This window comes from Zalophus californianus, chromosome 4 (assembly GCF_009762305.2).
Source record: "Zalophus californianus isolate mZalCal1 chromosome 4, mZalCal1.pri.v2, whole genome shotgun sequence".
Lineage (NCBI taxonomy): Eukaryota > Metazoa > Chordata > Mammalia > Carnivora > Otariidae > Zalophus > Zalophus californianus.
Window position 1 is genome coordinate 19,238,253 of NC_045598.1, and position 21,895 is coordinate 19,260,147.

Below are 21,895 nucleotides of genomic sequence, written 5' to 3' on the forward strand. Positions count from 1 at the left end.
CTTAACTGACTGAGCCACCCAGGCGCCCAGCAGAGTAATGTTTTTTATTCACTTGGGTTTTTTTTTTCTTATCAGTACTTCCTAATTTTCCTTCACTGTACTGTGGAAAACTGTATTATAAACTGTACTGTGGAAAAGCAGTATTATAAAAATTAACATATAAAATCCTTCTTGATTGAAGGAAAGACCCAAAAATGAAATCTTTGTCAAATTATAAAGTGTGCTTATGTAAAATTTTACACATTCCTTTAACTTCTAAAACTTATTTGGTAATAAAACTGCCCTCCCTTCCCCGCCAAAAAGAAAAAGTTCATATACATAGTGTATAAGGCCCCCAACCACCCCCAGGCAAAGAAAAAACACACACTGCCTTCCTCCTCCCTGTTCCCACCCCTGGGGGCCCTAGCACGCCCTGGAAAATCTCAACATGCTAAGCAGGTCCATGGGGGCCCCGGGCCCCATTCCTGGGACAGGAGGCAAGAAGCAAAGAGGCTGCTCTTAACAGTCCTTTATTGCATCCAGGACATATCGGAGTCCAGACCACCCCCACTTCCAGTGCCGCTGAACTCCCTTCAGTACATCTTTGGCCTTTGTACAGGCTTTTCCCTCTGCCTGGAACGCCCTTCTTCATCTGCAAACTCCTATTCACCCTTCCCAACCCAAGACCGTGAGGGTCGCAGGCAGCATTATTCCTCCTTGGTGCTTCCCCTGACAGGTCATTCCCATATTAAAGCTCTCATCCTGCACTGATCCTCAGGACTCAGCTGGTAGCCTGCCTCTGAGCAGAGGCCCAGGAAACACTGAAATGGATAACTGAATCATGGGCAAGGAAACCAGGAGAGAGGCTGGGAACAGGATGTGTGGGTCACAGAGGCCAGAGCTAGAAAGGCTGGGGCTCACTGTGTGGGACGGTGACTGAGGGGGTATGGGCACTGGGTGAGATCCATTTCTCCCTAGCACAATCTTCTACTTTTGGAGACTGTGGAACTCCAAAACTCCAGGCTAGAACTCAAGGGATGGTACATACATTTGGGGCCTGCCCTTCCCTATCCACCAGTGAAATCTGGCGGGGGGCAGGGGGTTGCTGAGGCCTCTTCTGCCCCTGGCCTAAAGTCTACTTTCATCCCCTCCCAGATAATCTGGAAGCTCCCAACCAGGGTCCTGGCCCCAGCTGACCCCCGATCCTCACCCCTAGTGAGAGGCAATGGGGAGAGGCAAGCCTGGTCGGCGGCCTGCATCTTTATCTCTTTTCCTCTCCCAGGGCAGGGGGCTGGGGCAGGCCCAGGAGTGGACCCCAGCAGCTCCTGGCCAATCCCCAAATCCAGGGACTGGCCAGTACCGCCTTTGGCAGCTGAGGCGTGCACAGAAAGTCACCACAGGCCAGACACAAACAACTTTACCAGGCCTTGTTCCCCTCTGGAGCCAAGCCCGGACCCCGGGGCTCCCACTCTACCTCCCTCCCTTACCAGCCGCCACCCCACCCCACCCCGCCCCCAGGCCTTCACTGGGTCTTCTGGTCGAGTTTGCGCCGCACCAGCCGGCTCAGGATGAATGCCGTCAGCACACTGCTGCCCACGGTGAGCAGGAAGAGGCCGGAGAAGTTGTGGGGCCAGCGGGTGTGCAGAGGCTCGTAGATGGGCCGCCGGGCCTCGTAGTCCAGGGCCACAGCCTCCAGCTGAGCCAGCGTGCACAGCACCAAGAACACGTGGAAGAGCTGGTGGCCCTGCCCGAAGAGGTGGCAGCTGCCAGGAAACCAGCGCTCGGGCATGAAGGCTGAGAAGAAAGCGGCGGCCAGCAGGAAGAAGACCACCTGGCACTTGTGGTAGAGAAGGGCCAGGTCATCGGTGGTCGGCTCGGGGGACACTAGGATGCGGTGCGCCACGGGGCTGATGTCCAGCGCGTAGGCCAGCGCCGACGGCACCTCCTGGCAGGTGCGGCCCAGCAGGCCAGGCTTCTGGCTATACTTGTTGTAGCAGGAGCCGGTGCAAGACAGCCAGGCGAGAAAGGCGGCCGTGGGCAGGAAGACGGCCTGCACCCGCGCGTGCCAGGCAGGCTCGATGGCGTAGTAGAAATGTGCCAGGGCGCTGCCAAACTGGTACACGGCCACGCCCACGTAGTCCAGGAAGAAGAAGCTGTAGTGCCAGAACTCGGACTTGGCCTGCAGGAGGTGAGCCAGGGCACTGAGGGAGAGGTAGGTGAAGGAGGCAAGGACAATAATGAAGAGGGGCAGGGCGTGGGGGTCTCCCCAGAAGTCCACGGTCCCCACAAAGATGGCCAGCCGCAGCAGCAGCACCAGCGCTGCCAGCAGGTGGGTCCAGACGTTCACCGCCTCGTTGTGCTGCTGGAAGAGCGTGCGGAAGTAGAAGCGCCACGTCTGGTGCAGCGGCCGGTAGCCCACGTAGATGTACGGCTTCCAGAAGAGGGGCGGCACCTCGGCTCGGGCCACCGTGAACACGGGCTCTGGCCGCCCGGAGGGCTGCGGCTCCCGGTGGGCCTGCCGCAGAGCGGGCAGCAGATGGCTGAGCTTCTGGGCCACCATCGTGGCCATGGCTGTGGGCCAGGCCAGGAGCTGGGAGAGAGGACAGAGCAAAGTCAGGGTGCCCTGGGCCACCATGAGCAGCAGCTGGGAGGCTCTGGAGCCCAGTTCTCACTCCCTCCTTCCCGCCCTCTTTATCCCCTACACTGAGTTTCCGAAGAGAGGAGTCATCCTAAAGAAGATCGCAGCTCTGCCCCCACGACTGTTCCGCGCCCTGATGCATCCCAAGTGCCTAGAACCGTGCCTGGCATGCCGTAGGTGCTCAAGCAATGCTTGAGGAATGAATGGAGGCGGCTCACTACCTCAGCCACTTCCATTCCAGTCCAGGTCCACACGGCAGCTCCTGCTGCTTTCTCCTATGTTCGTGTCGCCATCTGTGTTCACCTGCCGGTGACAGTGACCTAGGTAACAGAACCACCGCCTCTACCTTTAGCCCCTTCGGAGTTGCAGGGTCCCCCACTGACCCTCCATCAGCCTCCATGACCTGGTCCCTGCTACCTTTTCCTGCCCTATTGCTCAGCCACAGTGCACTTCCAACCCAGCCACAGCCTCACCACACCCCTGAGCCTGTTTCACATGTCCGGAGGTTTATACAAGCTGTTCCTTCTGCCATCCTCTTGCCTACCTGGTAAACTCCTACTCAACCCTCAAAACCCATTCTTCTGTGACACTTTCCCTGGCCCCCTGAACCTCTGATGATGACCTCTACTTGAATGCCTACCATAAGATACCCATCCTTTGACCATCATAACATTTCTCATGGGCATTAAAATCGTTAATGTGAGCTCACAAAGGGTAGGCAGTTAGTCTCATTGTTTTGTGAACCCGCAGTGCTTTGCAGGTAGCTGGCATTCAGTATTTGTTGAATCAAAGAGCATAACAGCATCCCGATAACACTTCATACATTTAAAGTCCCCAACTCAAAAAGCCACTTTTTTCCCCTGGAAGTCCCCAATTAACAACTGATTCTGTAAAAACAGCCCTTTCCCTCAGCCACACGTCCACTCAAAAGATCCCTCCTCTAGGCTTTCCACTCCCACCCACAGCTGCTAATTCCAAAGACATCAAATCTAACCCTTCACCCTGCCATTCAAGACCCTGCTACTACCCTTATTTCCCACCTAACCCAATATCACACTCTGTTTATTACACTCTATTTCCCTCCCCTGAAATCCTTTAGGGCCAGTTCAAACTGCCACTTCCAAGGGACCTCCTTACTGCCCCTGCCCTGTCTACTCCCCTTGTATAGGTTATATAATGTACCATATAAAACATATTTATTCACTCATTCATTTGTTCATTTAGCAAACACTTACTGAGCCCCTCCTCTGCCTCAGGTCCTGTGCTGGGTCCAGGGGAGGGCAGAGAGGAAAAAGATTTAATCCCTGCCCCCAGGACTTCATGGTATGGTGCAGATTATCGAAAGGAAAACAAATCATAGCAAATGTTTATACAGTACTCACTATGTGCCAGACACCGTTTCAAGCCCTTTATGTACAACTGACTCATTTATGCTTCATAACACCCTGTGAATAGGTACTATCATTATTCCCATTTTGCAGATAAGGAACTGAGGCACGGAGATGTTAAGGACCCTGCCCACCCACCTAGCTAGGCAGAGGCACAGTCTGGACTCAGTTTGCAATCTTAACCACTACCCTAAACTGTCCTTCGCAAGACAAGGTGACAAGTGCTATTAATCATTTCATAGTTATATACTTTCTATACAGTTTTGCCTGAAACCAGTTGCTTAATTCAGCTTATCATCATTCACTGTGTCATTCGTTAAATCAAGTATCTATTGAAACACCTGCCAGACAACTCCCATCCCTCCAATGAGCTTACTGGACTCAGCATCCTGATTTTCTGTCCATCTTTCATCAGATATTTATTGCAACTACTTTTGCACCAGTCATTGTAAGAGGCAAGGAGATCTGGGCAGGCTAAAGCTCTCATGTTTCTGCCACCAGCAGCACCCTAATCACCCCCAAAGCCCCCCCAATAATTTACACACAGTCCAATAAATGCAGGGAGCTTGCCATGTGAAGGCAGTATCAGGACAAGCCCCCAGCCCACCCCCCTCCCCATCCTAGCCTGACCTGCATCCCTAAGCGCCCCCTGCATTACACTTCTCAAGTCAGCTCTGGTCTCTGGCCTCTCCTAGTCCAGTGAGGAGGCAGGAGTTAAACAAGTCACTACAATACTGCACAAGGGATGCTTTGGACGGAGGGGGGGCAGGACTCTCCCACTTCCCTTCCCCAGACAGCATGGCACAGGTCAGGTGTAGGAAGCAGACCTTGCTGGCTGCTTCCGTCCGTGAGGACCACCTGGCCTGCCTTGCTAGTGGAGGAGCCAGCACTGGAGGTCTTCTCCTCCCCAAGAGGCTGGGCTTCAGCCTCTACCCTTGCCTACAACTTTGGCTTTCCAACTCAGAACCTCAGGAAGCCAGAAAAGGCCTCTGAAAGTGTCTCATGCAGCACCTTTGTTTTACACTGAGAAAATAAGAGCCCAGAGACAGGAAGGCCTTCCCCGGCGTTGCCCAATCCGGCAAGGTTTCCATTCCACCACAGGGGAAAAGACCAGGGAATGATAATGTGCGATGGTGGCCTAGTTCCTGGGTCCCTATGATCCATTAAATCCAGTCCAAGGCTCCATATCCCACTCTTAGAACTTTCCAAGTCATAACAGGCTATTAAAGGCTCTGAGAAGTCCTGCAACAAAGAAGCCAGCTTTGCTTTGTTGAACCTCCATTTGTCAAGCCTACCTGACCAAGGATTCTTTTCCTAGGAATAATTATATTGTAAAGCCAGCTGAAATGTGTGCTTACTATATGCTTACTCTTTATAGCCTTGTTGCAATTAACTCTCATCACTAGCCTGCTGAGGTAGGTATTATGCCCATTTTCTTTTTGAGGATAGTGAAACTCAGAGAGGTTAGGAGCTCCTCCCCATCTGCATTCCACAGAACTACTTTGGAAGATAATGGTCTAAAGCAGGTAGCCAAGGCCTTTCCCATAAATTATTTCCTTAGTCTTCTACCAACTGACACGCACCCGGGGACCACAGCGTCCCCACGTTACCAGCCACCCCCTGGCTCTACACCAATGATGCCCTAGCTCACAGCCACCTCCTCAGCTGGTGAGAGCGCCCTCAGGGCCCTTCTCCTCCACCAGACACCTTGGGGCCTAAGCACAGAACCCAGAGGCTACATACTGGGGTAAAGAGATCCTGCTCCCTACTTCCTGTAGACCTCACCCAGGGGCCCTATTCCATCTGGATACGTCTATTTTCAGAATTAGTTCCCATCTCCTGACTCCATGGAAAGGGGCCCCTGAATCCAGGGGAAAGGAGCAGGTGCAGGGGTCCAGCCTGAGCTGAAAGGAGGGTAGGTATCCAGAGACCACCCTCAGAGAATCCTCAGAGTCATCTGCCCAACAGGCTGCCAGGACCTGCCTGTTTCGGGCCACGCTCCACGGCCCCTCTCCGAGCCTAGGTTACCTAGGGGTTTTCCTCGAGCCTGGGAGCCGATGGTTTCTGCTGTGGGACTGGGCAAATTCACCAGATGCCAAGCACTGGGTGGCACTTCCACAGGTGAGGGTCACTAGGGGCGGGGCTTCCAAGGGTGGGAGGTGTCTTGTGTGATGTCACCAGAGGGTGGGGCTAAAGAAAACCTCCACCTCTCCCTTCCCATCCCCCACCATCACCATTCCCACACTGGTCAAATCCCAGCTAAACGTTGCCCTCCTAGCCAGGCCTCAGCTGTAGAAGGAAGCTCAGCATTACCCTCCACATGAAACGTCTGGGGAAACCCAGGGCTGGCTAAAAAGTTGTGACTTACCCAAGATTCACACAGCAAGACGGGCAAAGCTGGGCTGAGACCAGGTGACCAGGGCCTGGCTGATGGATGTCAGGCAAACTTGACTGGCTTCCGTCCCTACTCACCAGGAATCATAACGGAAAGAAGTTAGAAATAAAGAAGAAAGCGGACACCAGAAAGGCTCATGAAGGAGATGGACTTCAGATTCAGAAAAACCAGGTCTGACACCTGCTTCCATCACATGCTATAGCTGTGTGACCTAAGACTAGTGACTCATCTTCTCTGAGCCTTAGCTCCCTCGTGGGAATTATAATATTATCTATAGCATAGATGGCTGTAAAGATTAAACTCATTAGAATAAAGTTTTCACACAGTTTAGGGACTCGATAAATGATTGCTATTATTATCAACTATTAATAGTAGTAGTAACTAATTATTATTAACAGTCGTAGTATTTGAAATATCCTCAGCCCTAGAGATTTGCTTGGCATCGTCTTAAACAACTGTCCTCTTTTAGCCCTCAGGAGCTGGTTCCACTGGGTTTGAGGGCTTTGGTGAACTGTGTCTCTTGCATAGTTTACCTTTCTCTGAGGACACATGTAAGGACCAGGGAAATTTGGCTGGAGTTTGAACTTCTAGGGACACTGATCTTTTTTTTTTTTTTAAAGATTTTATTCATTTATTTGAGAGAGAGAGAATGAGAGAGAGCACATGAGAGGGGGGAGGGTCAGAGGGAGAAGCAGACTCCCTGCCGAGCAGGGAGCCCGATGTGGGACTGGATCCCGGGACTCCAGGATCATGACCTGAGCCGAAGGCAGTCACTTAACCAACTGAGCCACCCAGGCTCCCTAGGGACACTGATCTTATTTCATAATTGAATTCTCCTCAGCATAGCCCATTCTGAGTGACCTCTCTGGGTCCAAAGAGCCCTGAAGATTCGCACTTGTGCCGCACAGACCCAAAAGAGGTGGCTGGGAAGTGAAACCACCAGGGAAAGGGTCTCAGCTGCAGCTGCTCCATCCCCCAGTGGGAGGGTCGAAAGGGTAGACCATGCCAGCAGGTGATCCAAAAGGCATGTGGCCTGGCCAGGGCATGTCTTGCAGGTTTGAGAGGCTTCCAGGTTGGCTGAGCCTCAGCCCTGAGATCTCCAGGGCCCACGTGGGAGCTCCTGTCAATTCGAGAAGCTCAGTCCTCCTCTGCCCTCCCACCTCCCATTCCCCTTTCCTAAACACAAGGTCAACCTCTTCACCTAGATCCTCAATCCAGGCTTGCCCCAGTTCCTCCACATCTCTCCCTGATACACTTTGCCAAAGAGTCCCCTAAATACCTGGGGGGCAAAACAGATGACCAGGTTGTAGGGATGGGGCAATAAATGGGTTTCGAGGGGTGCCTGGGTGGCTCAGTCGTTAAGCGTCTGCCTTCAGCTCAGGTTATGGTCCCAGGGTCCTGGGAGCGAGCCCCGCGTCACTCCCTGCTCAGTGGGAGGCCTGCTTCTCCCTCTCCCACTCCCCCTGCTTGTGTTCCCTCTCTTGCTGTGTCTCTCTTTGTCGAATAAATAAATCTTAAAAAAAAAAAAAATGAGTTTCGAAGTGGGAAAGCCCCCGGTTTTACCCATCCCATTGAGTTTAGTGCACATGACAGGCCACAAACTACAGAGCTGGGCACAGGGTGAAGCAAGCAGACAGACTCCCTGCCCTGACAGGGCTCACCCACACAAACGAAATGCCTACGGGCTAAGAAAATCCAGTCCTGAGAGAAGGCACTGCAGGTGGTGATTGCGCAGCATTGGAGAGAGCCGACGCCCCAAGGGAGGGTGCCTACCACTCGCCTCAGGCAGACTATTTCAAAGAGAAGCCAGGTCCCCATTTTTATGTGAGGGTGGGATTTCAAGTCTGACATATATCAGCTGTGTGACTTTGCTTTTAAGTCCCTTAACCTCTCTGAGCCTATCTCTTCATTCATAATCGAAGGATAGTAATAGCTACCCCTTGGGCTCTTGTGAAAGCAAAACAAAGTTATAGATGCAATGTCGGCTCTGGCACAGGCTGGCTCTGCTATTTCTGTTGGGTTTGAGTCTTGGCTCAGCCATTCAATCCCTGCGGGACCTTGGACAAGTCCATTCCCCTCTTGGCCCTGTTTCTCCAAATGTCAAAGGACAGAATGAATTTACCAGTAACGTCAAAGGGCCCTTCAGGACCTGAGATGGTCCAATACTTGTTTCAGGCCGACTATGTGCCAGGGGCTGGAGCTTCAGCAGTGAACAAAACCGTTAAGACACTTCCCTCATGGAGCCAACAGCCCAGCTAACGACCAGCTAAGGGTAAGAACTAAGGGTATTAATACCCTGCCCTCTCGGAGCTTAATAGCCTAACTAAAAAAACGCCTATTATGAGTATTAATTGGTTATAATTCCATTTTCTCTCTTGCCTCCATCTTGGCATGCAAAATACTCATTGTTGCTTCTCTGGGTCCTGATTGTTCAACACACTCCCTTAAAGAAAACTTTATCTTGCCACAGAAGACAAAGTCTAACCTCAGATAAAAAAAAAATTGTAAGGCGGGGGGACACCTGGCTGGCTCAGTAGGTAGAGCACGTGACTCTTGATCTCAGGGTCATGAGTTCAAGCCACATGTTGGGCCTGGAGCCTACTTAAAAATAATAATCACAATACTAATAGTAAGGCCAGACCTGTGTTAACACAGGAGTTGTTAGAGGTAGTATTCTTGAGGGATTCTGACAAGGACAATACCATATAAGAGCCCAAAATATTATCAATAAGATTAGGCACTAACATTGGTAATTTACAGTGGCCTGCTGTTTACAAAGAACTTTCACATGCATTTCAACTCTCCCTCAAAGCAACTCTGAACCTCCATGTAAGCTGGTGTCACAGCCCAGGAGGCAGGATGGCCAGACACAACATCTGACTCCCAAACAAGTGCTCTTGCCCTTCATCTACTGTAGTCAACTCCCAGGCATCCAGTGGGTGGCCACAGATTACATAAGCAAAGTTTTCATCCTGGCTGGCCTCCCGATCTCCCAGCAACTGGGTCACCTCCCTCAATGCAAACCAATTCCCAAACTCGGCAGAATGTGTTTAAGAAAAAGTTCTTCCACTTCTTCCAAAACTGAACAGAAATAATTTTTGTTTTTTGTAACTGCACCCCGGGCCTCCATTTGTAATCAGAATAGAATAAATAAGTCAAAGGAATTCTGTGGAACTCAGATTCACTAATGCTCTGAGGACAAGGAAGAAGAACCTGTAGGAAGAAAGCAGGCTCAGAGAGGTTGGGTGAGCTGGCTACTGGCACCCAGCACGGGATGGAAAAGTGACCCAATTTTCACCTCTGGCCAGCAAGGGCCCCTCTAGTCACAGAAACTGAGGCTGGAGTGGGGCAGCCTCTCACCAAGGGGTTCTGAGGTGGCACAAGCCCCTTGACGTGAGGCTGGAACCCTCTCCCACAGGAGCTACAACATAAGGTCCCGGGCCATCCAACCAGGTGCAGCCAGGCTCTGGGAATCCATCAAACTCTCAAACTCGCCAGCTGTGGCCTGACCAGTCCCCTCACTCAAGCCAGGCCTGCACGGGCCGCCCCAGGGAAACCCCTCTGGGGGTGCTCATAGCCTGCAGGCTTGAAGCAAATGTTATGGGTGGTGTGGGGCTCCCTCCCCTTCCCCTCACTGGGTAGGGAAACCTCCATGCTTTCCTGACACCACGACAGGCTTCCCCATCCCAACCGGCCTAGGCGTCCCCCAAGTGGGACCCCCTCACATCATCCAGTTCCAGGTAGTCGCGCGCCTTGTGCCCCCGGAGTCTCCCTAGAGTCCCCCGCAGGGGGAGCAGCGAGCCCCCGGCCTCTCCCCCTCCCCGCCACCGCCGCTCGCCCAGGCCGGCCGGCCGCCCTGCCCACTCCCTCAGATGTGCTCCGTTCCAGTGGGTCCCCCAGGATCCTCCCGCTCTCACCCGGGGGTGCTCCGGCTCCGGCCCCGCGGCCCCGCCCGTCCTCGCCCCCTGCGCGCGCGCCCGCCGCCCCCGGAAGCACCCCTGCGCCCGCCGCCCGCCCGCTCCCCTCTCCCCAGCCCTGTACCTACGGCGGGGCGAAGCGCGGCGGCGGGATCAGGCGGCTGGGACCCTCGGGCCTCGACGTCCCCGGCGACAGGCAAGCAGATAAAGGGGCGGCCGGTGGCTCCGCCCTGAGGCGGGCGGGGGGCGGGGCGGCGGCCGCAGCGGCGGGCGGGAGGGGCGCGGGGGCAGGGCCTCCCCCCCGCCACGCCCACGTGTTGCCGGCGGAGGCAGGGGGGCGCTCCCACCCCCGCGACCACGGGGTCGTGGGCGTTCCTGTGGCCATCCTGCAGTAAGATGGCGGAGACGGGAGTCCCGGAGAGCAGAAGCGGTTGCCCAAGTCCCCCGGCTGGGCGGCAGCGCTGCGGACGCTCCAGCGGAGTGGGTCCTGCTTCCGCAGACTGGGAGCACCAGCTCCGGAGTCCGGGTGGCGGACTGGCGGGCGCCGGGCAAGTTGTAGCAGGAGCGCGGACTGGTTTGCCCCGAAGCCACGAGGATCCACACATGCCACCGCGCACTAGGCTACTTCTGGTCGAGATGCGCCTGGCCTTCCCCATTTTCATCTCTCTGCCCGGGGAGCCCCACCCCGCCTCTACACCCCTGTCTTATTCCGTGGGCCGCTTCCCCTGCGAGCGGCCCAAGGCATGGTGTTTGAACCTCTATTAAAACACCCACTTTCTACTCCCTAGTGTAATATCTCCCCCGAGTTGAAGCACCCAAAGGGTGAGGGATCCCTGCATAGAGAAGGCCCTCAGCACAGACTGACAGGGATTGTCCGCTCCTCTGGCCCTGGACCAGGCAGAGTGGGGAGACACCTCCACCCCAGCTGGGGCACACACAGCCTGAAGGATGCGGAGCTGAGAGGGGACAGTCTAAGAAGGGACACTGATCCGCCCTCAGGGAGCTTCGAGTCCATTCCGAGAGACGGTGTGGGGTGTGGGCATGATGACAGGATCCAAGTCCCGGTGCTACCCCCAACTCACCACGTGATCTTGGGCAAGTCTTTTTCTCGGCCTCAAGTTTATTACCTATGAAATGGAAGTAATAATACCTGACAGGTGTTAGGAGAATTAATAAAACAATGGGTATGAAGGTTCTTCATCAACTGCAATGACTACTAGAGGAATGTGTATTTCCTTGATATATTATAACAAAACATATAAAATCATAATCATAATAACCCTAAGAATTAGTTAAATCTCTATTACCCATGTGGATAGAAAAAGTGGCATAGAAGATCCAATCATTTGGAACAAGTAGGGTATGGGAAATGAAAACAAGTAAGGACATTATGGAAATTATATTCTATATGATAGAATATATTCTATCATAGTGAATAAAAATTTAAAACTTGGAAGATGACTTAGTCTCCTCTTCCAGTTTTGGAACACCTGCTCTGTACTGGACATGTTTTTAAAGCTACAGTTAAAAAAATAAAAATTAAAAAATAAAGTTACAGTTTATTAAGCTCTTGCCATGCGCACTAATAGTCGCCAAACTATCTCCTTTGAGCCAGACAACCCTGTTAACCCATTTTACAAATTGGGAAACTAAGGATCAGAAAGGGGACATGGGCTTTAAAAAAAAAAAAGGGGGGGGGCGCCTGGGTGGCTCAGTTGGTTAAGCGACTGCCTTCGGCTCAGGTCATGATCCTGGAGTCCCGGGATCGAGTCCCACATCGGGCTCCCTGCTCAGCAGGGAGTCTGCTTCTCCCTCTGACCCTCCCCCCTCTCATGTGCTCTCTCTCTTTCTCATTCTCGCTCTCTCAAATGAATAAATAAATAAAATCTTTAAAAAAAAAAGAAAGGGGACATGAGACTGTTATGTTATCTCATTTAGGCTCATCCATTCCTACAAGTTGGGTGAGATGACCCCCATTTTATGGATAGAAAAACTGAGGCCCGGAGGGGAGAAATGATGTATTCCAGGTCACATAGCTCCCGCTGTATTTAGGCTCTGAGAAATGGATCTGGAGGTGTGCTTAGGGGAGAAAAGTCACTTGACCCTGAAACATGGCTATGGATATTTGAGAGCTGAATGATAAAAATTTTAAAAAGTAGGAACAATGCTCAGTCATGGAGCACTTGCCATGTGCCCGGCCCAACGCAAAGCCCCTTCCATGCACTATAAGCCCACGAGGGTGTTGTTTCCTTATCTCATTTCATGGTTGAGGAAACTGGTTCCGGAAGATGCTACTTACCCAAGGCCACCCAGTAGGCTAGTGGCAGGCCTGGATCCCGGCCTTGCTCTTATCTGCTACACAGTACTGGTAACAAGGAGTGAAGCTGTGGGGCCAGGACAATTCCTTCCCTATCCGGCTGTGACCCAACTCCTTTTCCAGCCCAGGGCAGCTCCCTTCCCTGCTGTCCCCCAGCTCAGCCACCTGAGTGAGGCCCAGTGACTCCATTGCTCCAAGAGCCCAGAGCTCTGTAATCCTTTGAGTCCAGACCCTAGAAGAGGAACATGGGGAACCTATCCAGTAAGCTGTGCACCATCCAGCTGCCCTCCCAGATGCCGGGTTCAGCTGTTAGAGGAACAGGGTCTCCGGGGAGACCAGATTCCTGGGCAGACCTAAAGAGTCAAAAGGCCTCAGAAGTCTTGCTCTGAGCGAGGAGACCATCAGGAAGGACTTCAGTGCACCCAAAGTAAGAGAAGGATGTGGGGCCTGACTGTCCTGAACACATTCTTATCTTTTCCCCAAAACAAGGGCATCCATTCTTTGGGGGCAGCAAAGCAGTAAAAGCACCTGACTGTATTGTGCCTGGGTTCACACCTTGGCTCTGACACTTAACCCCAGGCAAGTTATGTAGCCTCTCTGGATATCTGGTTCATTCATCCTAAAACAGGTTAGTACCCTCCATTTAGGGTCAGCATAAAGAGTAAATGAAATCACGTATGTAAAGTACTCACAGCGCCGGGCATATCATGCTATTGCTCTAGTTCAGTTCTTTACTCCCTCCCTTTGCCAATAAGGAAGAAAAATAAAGCCTTGTTGTAAGCCCCCAATGCTGAGCTGGTTTTTTACACAGCATTACTGCAGCAATTCCTGACTCATACACATAGCAGAGCCAGGATGCAAAGGCAGGGGTCTGACCCAAGACCACAATTTCAGCTGTGCGTGGTGTGGGGAGGTGGGGGGAAGGGGGGCAGCGCAGGGGACACTGATTGCCTACAGAAGTTCTCTGCCTGAAGTCCACTTGGAGTGAGTCTTACAGGATGAGGAAGGGTTCTCCGAGCCGTGAGGAGGGAAAGAACTTTCCAGACAGTGGGAACACCATGTGCAAAGGTACGGAGGTGTGAATGGTAGGGTAGGTTTAGGGAAGGAGCCTTCATGTTCTAGGGCTGGAGCAGAGGGGGCCTGGGGGCAGCGGGTGGCATTTGAAAGGTAGCAAGAGGCTAGAAGGAAGAGAGCCTTGCCCTGGTGGGAGGGCCTTATCCTGAAGGCCATGCGGATACCGGAGGCAGAGATTAGAGAGGGGGGTGGGATGGGGTGAGGGGGCTTCAAGGAGACCAGTTGGAGAGGTGGGGGGTGTCCCCTGGGACTGCAGGGACAGGTATCGGACTCCTGCCCAAGAATCCCGAAAGGGAAGGGTTGGCAGTAGAAGCAGAAGACAGTGGTGGGAGGTAGCTGACTGTGTTTGCAGGGACGTAGGCTGCAGGGGTGTGCTGCCCCCAGGCCGGAGCTGCCCTGCAGGAGACGGGCAGCCTGAGCTCCAGCCCAAGGAAGTCTCCTGCAGGGGCCAGGAGGCCTCAGCACAAAGAGGCTGGAGGGGCCCTGGGGTGTCCTGGGATTGGGGGGAGCCATCGTAAACAGCCGGCCCTCCTCAAGGGATCCCCAGATGAGGCCCCACGGTGACTGTCCCCAGCAAGGCAAACACACAAGAGTGGCCCATCAGGGTGTAGCTTCAGCAGGGGTGGGCAGCTCCACACATGCCCACTCAGCCCCACTCCAAGCGTCTGCCAGGCAGGCCTCCACTTTCCCGCCTCTGGGCTCTCCTGGAAGCTGCAGCTCAGCCTGCTGGTTTAGGAACAGTCTATAAGTGCGGGCAGTTAGCGCCCTGAGAACGGCCCTCAGGCCCTCGTGGAACTGCTGGAGAAAGCCCCAGCCTCCTCTTCAGAAGAAGACAACTCTGGGAGGCATTCGGTCTGCATCAGGCTTTCTGGAATCCAGGCTCCACCACCCAAAGCAGCAACCTGGAAGACACATCCCATCCTCCGTTGTGCTTTGCCTGCTTCCTTTGTCTCTCCCCCCACTCTCTTCTGCTTTCTGTGGTCACCTCCCAAACAAACTACCCACACCTAAATCTCTGCCTCAGGCTCTGCTTTGAGGGAAAACCAGACCAAGACTTCCCAGACCCCCTCCCCCGAGCCCCCACCCCCCGAACCCCCCCCCCACCCCCAAGAAAAAGAGTCAGCTTTAAACACCTGCCGAGCCTGGAATGCTCAGGACAAGTATGGGGTAAGGCAGACCTTTCCTGAACCTGAAACCTTACTACCTCCCCGGTTCCCTCCTGGGCAGCCCTGGAGAGGCCAGAACCTCAGTGAGCAGCGGGGAAGGTGGGGCGCAGGCTCAAAGGGCAGAAATAAAGAAGCCAACCATGCTCTTCTCTCCTACTCCAGACTCCAAGTTGCCAACACGTTCCTACCTCTTGACCTTTCCACTTGATATTCCTTCTGCCCGGAACACACTTTGTCCCAGATAGGACTGGCATAATTTCTGAGGCCCAGTACAAAATGAAAATGCAAAGGTTTGTTCAAAAATTAAGAATTGCAATGTAGCGAGAGCAGAACATGAAACCAAGCAGGGGGACCCTCCTGACCCCAAGCTCCTATGTGACTGCATGGGTCACATGGCCAGGAAGCTGGTCGTAGCTCCCAACAGCTGAACTTCTGTCTGATGCCCCACTGCCTTCAGATGTCTGTTTCAATGTCACCTTATCCCATGGGGCACCCGGCTGGCTCAGTCGGTAAAGCATGTGACTCTTGATCTTGGGGTTGTACGTTCGAGCCCCATATTGGGTATAGAGATTACTTAAAAAATAAAATCTTGGGGCGCCGGGATCGCTCAGTCAGTTAAGCACCTGCCTTCAGCTCAGGTCATGATCCAAGGGTCCTGAGATCCAGTCTCACATCAGGCTCCCTGCTCAGCAGGGAGCCTGCTTCTCCCTCTCCCTCTGCTGCTTCCCCTGCTTGTGCTCTCCAACTCTCTCTCTCTGACAAATAAATAATAAAATTTATTTAAAAAAAAGGGGGGGACTGATGAATCACTGAACTCTACCTCTGAAACCAATAACACATTATACGTTAATTGAATTTAAATTAAATAAATAAATACAATCATACAGTGAAAAAAAAATCCCTGTTTCTCTCAATAACTGACTGTGGTATCAAAGTTTTTGATTTTTGCCAATCTGCTGGGTGAAAAATGGAATCTCAGTCTTCTTTTCAAATTTCTCCTATTATGAGTGAGGCTGAATACCCATTAAAACACAGTGTGATGTTGTGATTTATTGTAAGAAATATATACTTGGTCTTCATCTCTGGGGCATACAGCTCCTGAAGCCCTTGTAATTATTTCCTAAGTGGTACAAACACTAAGAGTATCTGTTGTCCTGAGGCAACTCGGTGGGCTCCTAGATGGCTCCTGGGTGGGGGCCGGCCCCCAGAAAGACCAAACCATTAGAAGCTTGGAATTTTCAGCCACCACCCCCTACTTCTCCAGAGAGGGGAGAGGGGCTAGAAATGGAGTTAATAATGGATCGAGCCTACATGAAGCCTCCATAAAATCCCAATAGTATGGGTTGGAGAGCTTTCAGTTAGGTGAACACAACCACACCTTGAGGGTGATGTACCCCAGCTCCATGAGGAAAGAAGCTCCTGAGCTCAGGACATTCCCACACCTTGCCCTATGTATCTCTGCATCTGGGTGTTTATCTGTATCCTTTGATAAACTGCTAAGTATAAGTGTTTCCCTGAGTTCTGTGGGCCATTAGGAAATTAATCAAACCCAAGGAGGGAGCCATTGGAACTTCTGATCTATATCCATTTGGTCAAAAGCATAGAAGAAGACCCGGGTTTGTGACTGGCATATGAAGTGGGGAAGGGGCAGTCTTTTTTTTTTTTTTAAGATTTTATTTATTTATTCATGAGAGACAGAGAGAGAGAGAGGCAGAGGGAGAAGCAGGCTCCCAAGGAGCAGGGAGCCCGATGCGGGACTCGATCCCAGCACCCTGGGATCATGACCTGAGCCGAAGGCAGACGCTTAAACATCTGAGCCACCCAGGCGCCCTGGAAGGGGCAGTCTTGTGGAACTGAGCCCTTAACCCATGGGATCTGATATTCTCTCTGGGCAGATAGTGGGTTGAAGTCCCAACACCCTGCAGGTGTCTGAGAATTGCTTGGGGTTATGTGCGAAGTCCCTCCCACCCTCAGACATTGGAATTGGGTCCAAGAACCCCTCGTGGTGGTGAAGTGGGATTTGCTAGAACATCGCTGGCTCGTGGAAAGATGTGGTTTGGGAAGAGAAAGATGAAAGGCTGGGGGTGAAAAACCTTTGATTCCTGGGTGGCCACATGGATCTGTATCATCGGGTCCCCGAGGAAGCTTTACTGAATGGGTTGTGAGTGTAACTGACTTCAGGGCGGTGTCTGTGGTTTGGATGCTGAAGAGGGGAAGAACATGTGGGGTTTATGCAGCCCCCTCAGCTCACTCTGGAACAATCACAGACAGCTGTACACAACCCAGACACAAAGTGGGGGGGAGGGTTATTCCTGAGGGAAGGGCCCACCTAGCAGACCGAGTACAAGCCACTGTAAGATCTGTTTGCCCTGAGAAGGGAGACTGTCTGCTTTCCCCCATAAACGCCAGTGGAACACCCCAGACGAAGCAGCTGATAGGCTTCATATGCAAATCATTTGGGAATGGCTTATGACCACCTGGATTTTTACCCACTGACCACGCCCATTCATGGAGAATGCTGTGGTTAAGGGGGTCCCTTTCACATGGACACCTATGTAACCTTATTGCTGTAAAACCGAGAAAACAGTTCATGAAGCCTTATCAAATTTGCTGTCTCAGCTTCCCCTCATGGGTCTTCTAGATGCTAATAAAAACATGAGGTTATTAGAGGATGAGAAAAGGCCAAGGGAAAGTCAAGGGACTCTTCCCAACAAGTTGGAAATTTTTAGACCTTTATTAAGAAATAAGGTGAATAAGAGTTTCTGGGTGGCTCAGTCAGTTAAGCATCCAACTCTTGGCTTTGGCTCAAGTCATGATCTCAGGGTCCTGGGATCGAGTCCCGTGTCAGGCACTACACTCAGGGGGAAGTCTGCTTGAGATTCTCCCTCTCCCTCTCCCTCTGTCCTTCCCCCCACTCACGCTTTCTTTCTCTCTCAATAAATAAATAAATCTTTAAAAAAAAGAAAGAAAGAAGGTGAATAAAGTGAATATTGGTAGAGGCAAAATGAAGGGGAAACAGAGAGGGGAGAGTCACAGCACTCGTCCACAGGGGGAAATCTTTGGATGGTTATTAACAAATGGGATTAATAAAATGGACATTGATGGGGTTGAAACAAAGCTTTTATGTTGGGTGGGCCAAAGGACCTCCTATTGGTCCCTCAGTATTAAAGTACTTCAAGTCCAATCTTCCTCTGTTTAGAAAAACATTAAAAGCCTGAAGGCAGAGATTACAGTGCAAGACCTGCCCAGGAATCACGTGTGCTTGCGGCTGTGGTCAAGCATATTAATCAAGTTAAAGATTAAAAAAAAAAGTTAAAGATTGACCAAAGGGCCAGGGTCCCTTGGCTCAACCCCTTACTGGGGACCCAAAGTCTTTGGCACAAAAAGTGGGCAAAATGGTCAGGGGGTAGCAAAGAAAACTTTTCAGGACTCTTGACACAGGAGCTCCACGAGCTATGGTAGGAAGCCATGGTGTGGGCTCCATTTAGACTGAAAGACATAAAAATGGGAGAGCCAATAAATCTATGAAAATTGGAATGTTTAAACAGGGTTTAGGTGGAGTGTCTTTTTTACCTGACTCTACTCTGGGGATGGACATTGTGTGTGGCTGAACATTTCCCTTACCTGGTATCATAAAACAGAAAGGTGTGTAAATCTGCTCTTCAAGCAATATTAGTTAGTCATGCTAAATGAGAATCAGTAGGATCGCCTGAGCCCACGTGGTGTAGAATGCTCCGGAATTCTCATAAGGACAAATTCTCTGTATGATAGCCCTGTGGGGAGTCCAGCCTGGGGCTTATGTCCAAAGCTTGTGGGAACCTCCCAGCAATGACTACTGGGACTTTGGATAAGAGAATTTTCCTTTGAGGGATATTTACAACCTTGCTATCAATCATTAATTAAAGCTACCCCAATGACCAAAGGACATTAATAATAAGGTAATGGATAAGATGATCACGAAGTCTGAGATACCCATACTGTCTGGGTGATGTCAGGTCAGACAAACACTCTAATAAGGAGGCAGTTCCCAGAAGAGTTCCATAATAAAATGGAAATTGTTTCTACAGGAGCATGCCAATGGGAGGGCTGCGAGTAGGCAGCCACCGTATGCACCAGGACGTAGCCTCTTTTCCCCCGGGACCAACTTTGGAACCACCTGCTGGAACCTATTGCCATGTGGACAGTGCCCTACAAACAGCTCTCGATTAAACAACAACATGTTGCTTAGTTTATGGATGGCAGGTCCAAGGTGAATGCACCACCTCCTGTTTGGAAAGGTGCTGCATTCAGACCAGCAGATAGACTCTGATGGAGGAAGGGAAGAATGAATCAGCTTGATGGACTGAACTGCATGCCATGGTCTTAGCAGTGAAGGAAGAATCGGGGAAATGGGCAGTGGAAAACTGGACTGTTATGGGGATGCCCACAGGGGCGCAGCCCTCTGTAAATCGCTCTGGTAATTTTTTTTTAAGATCTTATTTATTTATTTGAGAGAGAGAGAATGAGAGATAGAGAGCACGAGAGGGAAGAGGGTCAGAGGGAGAAGCAGACTCCCTGCCGAGCAGGGAGCCCGATGCGGGACTCAATCCCGGGACTCCAGGATCATGACCTGAGCCGAAGGCAGTCGCTTAACCAACTGAGCCACCCAGGTGCCCATCGCTCTGGGAATTTAAGAGGCCCCCTGTAGTAGGACATGTCAATGCCCATCAGAAAAGCTGCCTTCCAGGCTCAAGAGGTGATTGGAAAAACTAAGTGGCTCTTTTGGTGCGCCCCCTTGAGGTGACCCTCTGGATCCATGGCGTGAGTGGACATGGGGAAGCTGAGGCAGCGCAGAGACGGGCTCAATCTCACACTCTCCCTATGCACCCTCCGAGGCACAAGGTGCCCATAGGAGCTGGTCTGCCCACCGGCAGAAGAGACAGAGATGGCAGGTGGCCGCGCGGCAGATTCCCTGGTGGGAAGGCCCTGATCGTAGCTGGCCAGGGAGGCAAGGCTGGCAGCCCCGCTACGTGCGGGAGGGAGGTGCTAAAGTGGGTCCTGGCGGGGATAGATGCTTACGATAACTGAGGCTTTGCTGACTCGGTGGTAGATGCAAATGCTCAGAATTCAATAAAAGAACCAGAACAGAAGACAGTGCACACATTTGGATGCCGATCACCATTTCTTTGGACCAAGGAACACATTTTACAGCCGAAAATGTCCAACAATAGGCAGAGAGATATTCTCATCAGAGTTCTAGTTTGTTAGAGAATTGGAATGGGCTGTTGAAGGATTGGTTTTCTAAAATGGGGGTGGCTTCCATGAAGGGCTGGCTTACACACTTTCATGAGTGTGTGCTCACATTCAATATGAGAGGGACTCAAGGAGCGTCCCCACCAGATAGATTTCTCTGTTTTCCTGATGGATCTGGGCAAGAGGGCGTGGGGAAGGAGTTGGTACTCTCTTTCCCACATCACCTCAGCTGTTTTTCCCCCTATTTGATGCAGTGGTCCTAGGACCAGGGCTGTGATTACCAGAGCTGGAAGCAGGGGTGATTCCTAAGTGAGAAATTAACTGTGCTTTAAATCTTATGTCAGAATTCCTAAGGGCCTGAATGGGCGGGGTGTGCCTTCACCCCATCTGCCAGACGCCGCTGTATCGTCACGTAGTTCCGAGCCTGTGTGACCTGACCCTATGTGAATGGGAACCAACTGAGGGGTGGCGCTTGCTAGACTAGTATTGCTGTCCTGCGTTCAGAACCTGACAAGATGGAATTGGAAGCCTGCAAAGCTGAGCGGCCTCACCCTGGGACACATTGTCATATGATATAATAATGCACTGGGTCCGGGAACCCAAAAGACACTTTTACAAGAGAAACAGTTGGGGCACCTGAATAGCATAGTTGTCTTGGTTTTGGCAGCATAGTTGGTTAAGCAACCCAACTCTTGGTTTTGGCTCAGGTCATGAGCTCAGGGTTGTGAGATCGAGCCCTGCATTGGGCTCTGTGCTCAGCATGGAGTCTGCTTAAGATTCTCTCTCGCTCGCTCTCCCTCTGCCCCTCCCACTCTTGCTCTCTCTCTCTCAAAGAAATAAATCTTAAAAAAAAAAAAGGTTTAAAAGAGAAACAATTCACCCACAATCTCCTCCTCCCACACTCCAGCGGGCTTTAACTTCCTCAGATTTACAGCCCATATTCAGGCATTGTTTTTCATAGTTTCAATCAGAGAAGACAGAATTTCACATTCTGCTCTTTAGTTTCGTTTATCCTTATACTATTCAGAATGAGATTAGCCAGGTTATGCTATAGTAACAAACACCACCCATCTCTCGGGGGCTTAAATGAGTTTGTAATTCGTGTTCACTAACTTGTCATCCTCACTCCAGTCCCCAGGTGCATGCAGCCACATCTGCCAAGGTTAAAAGGATGGGAGTTTGCACCCAGGCTCTTACAGTTTCTGCTCAGGAGTGATGTTTCATCGGTTAAGCGAGGCCACAACTGACTTCAAGGAATGGAGAAGTACAGCGGGAGAAGAAACAAGTATTTGGTGGCCTGCACTGATAGCTATTTCACGGAGCATGTAGTCTGTGCTTGGCTGTCTGCTCTCTCCTGGGAAAAGGGAGTTGAATTAGGTATTGTCCCTATCATCAACATTCTCCATGGTCCTACATGATCAGAGTGATCTGTCTAGGGGAAACACATACCAATCACTTTTAATAGCTCCAAACTATCCCATCAGTAGAACAGACCATACTTTGCTAATTTCTCAAATGTTGCATATTCAGGATATTTTTATTTTTCTTTCTTTCCCTTTTTCCATATTAAAATAACATTGCAAAAATGTAATGTTGCACATAATCACCTCAAAAGAGGTGAATACTGAGGAATAAAGATCATGCAAGACTTGTAGAATAAAGTTACCAAATATTGCTGAAAGAATTTTAAAAGGTATAGCTATATGGAGAGACAATCTATGTTCATGGACTGAAAGACTTAGTACCATTATGATAGCAATTCTCTCCAAATTGATGTATATATTCAATC

At 51.3% G+C, this 21,895-nt stretch overlaps 1 protein-coding gene across 7 annotated transcripts; it reads right to left on the bottom strand.

Annotated features, from left to right (window-relative positions):
• Positions 1 to 11: 11 nt before the first annotated feature.
• Positions 12 to 10,557, bottom strand: PAQR7 (progestin and adipoQ receptor family member 7). Of its 7 annotated transcripts, none has more exons than XM_027579456.2 (3): positions 10,442 to 10,530; positions 6,034 to 6,469; positions 12 to 2,569 (listed from the first exon to the last, which is right to left on the bottom strand). In XM_027579456.2, exon 3 carries the CDS (start codon positions 2,546 to 2,548, stop codon positions 1,502 to 1,504), a length of 1,047 nt encoding a protein of 348 aa, XP_027435257.2. In that variant the 5' UTR covers positions 2,549 to 2,569; positions 6,034 to 6,469; positions 10,442 to 10,530; the 3' UTR covers positions 12 to 1,501. The 7 variants fall into 7 exon arrangements, with proteins under 7 accessions (XP_027435257.2, XP_027435269.2, XP_027435278.2 ...); XM_027579446.2 differs by having other exon boundaries at positions 13 to 2,569; positions 6,374 to 6,469; positions 10,446 to 10,557; XM_027579461.2 differs by having other exon boundaries at positions 13 to 2,569; positions 6,374 to 6,469.
• Positions 10,558 to 21,895: the final 11,338 nt, after the last annotated feature.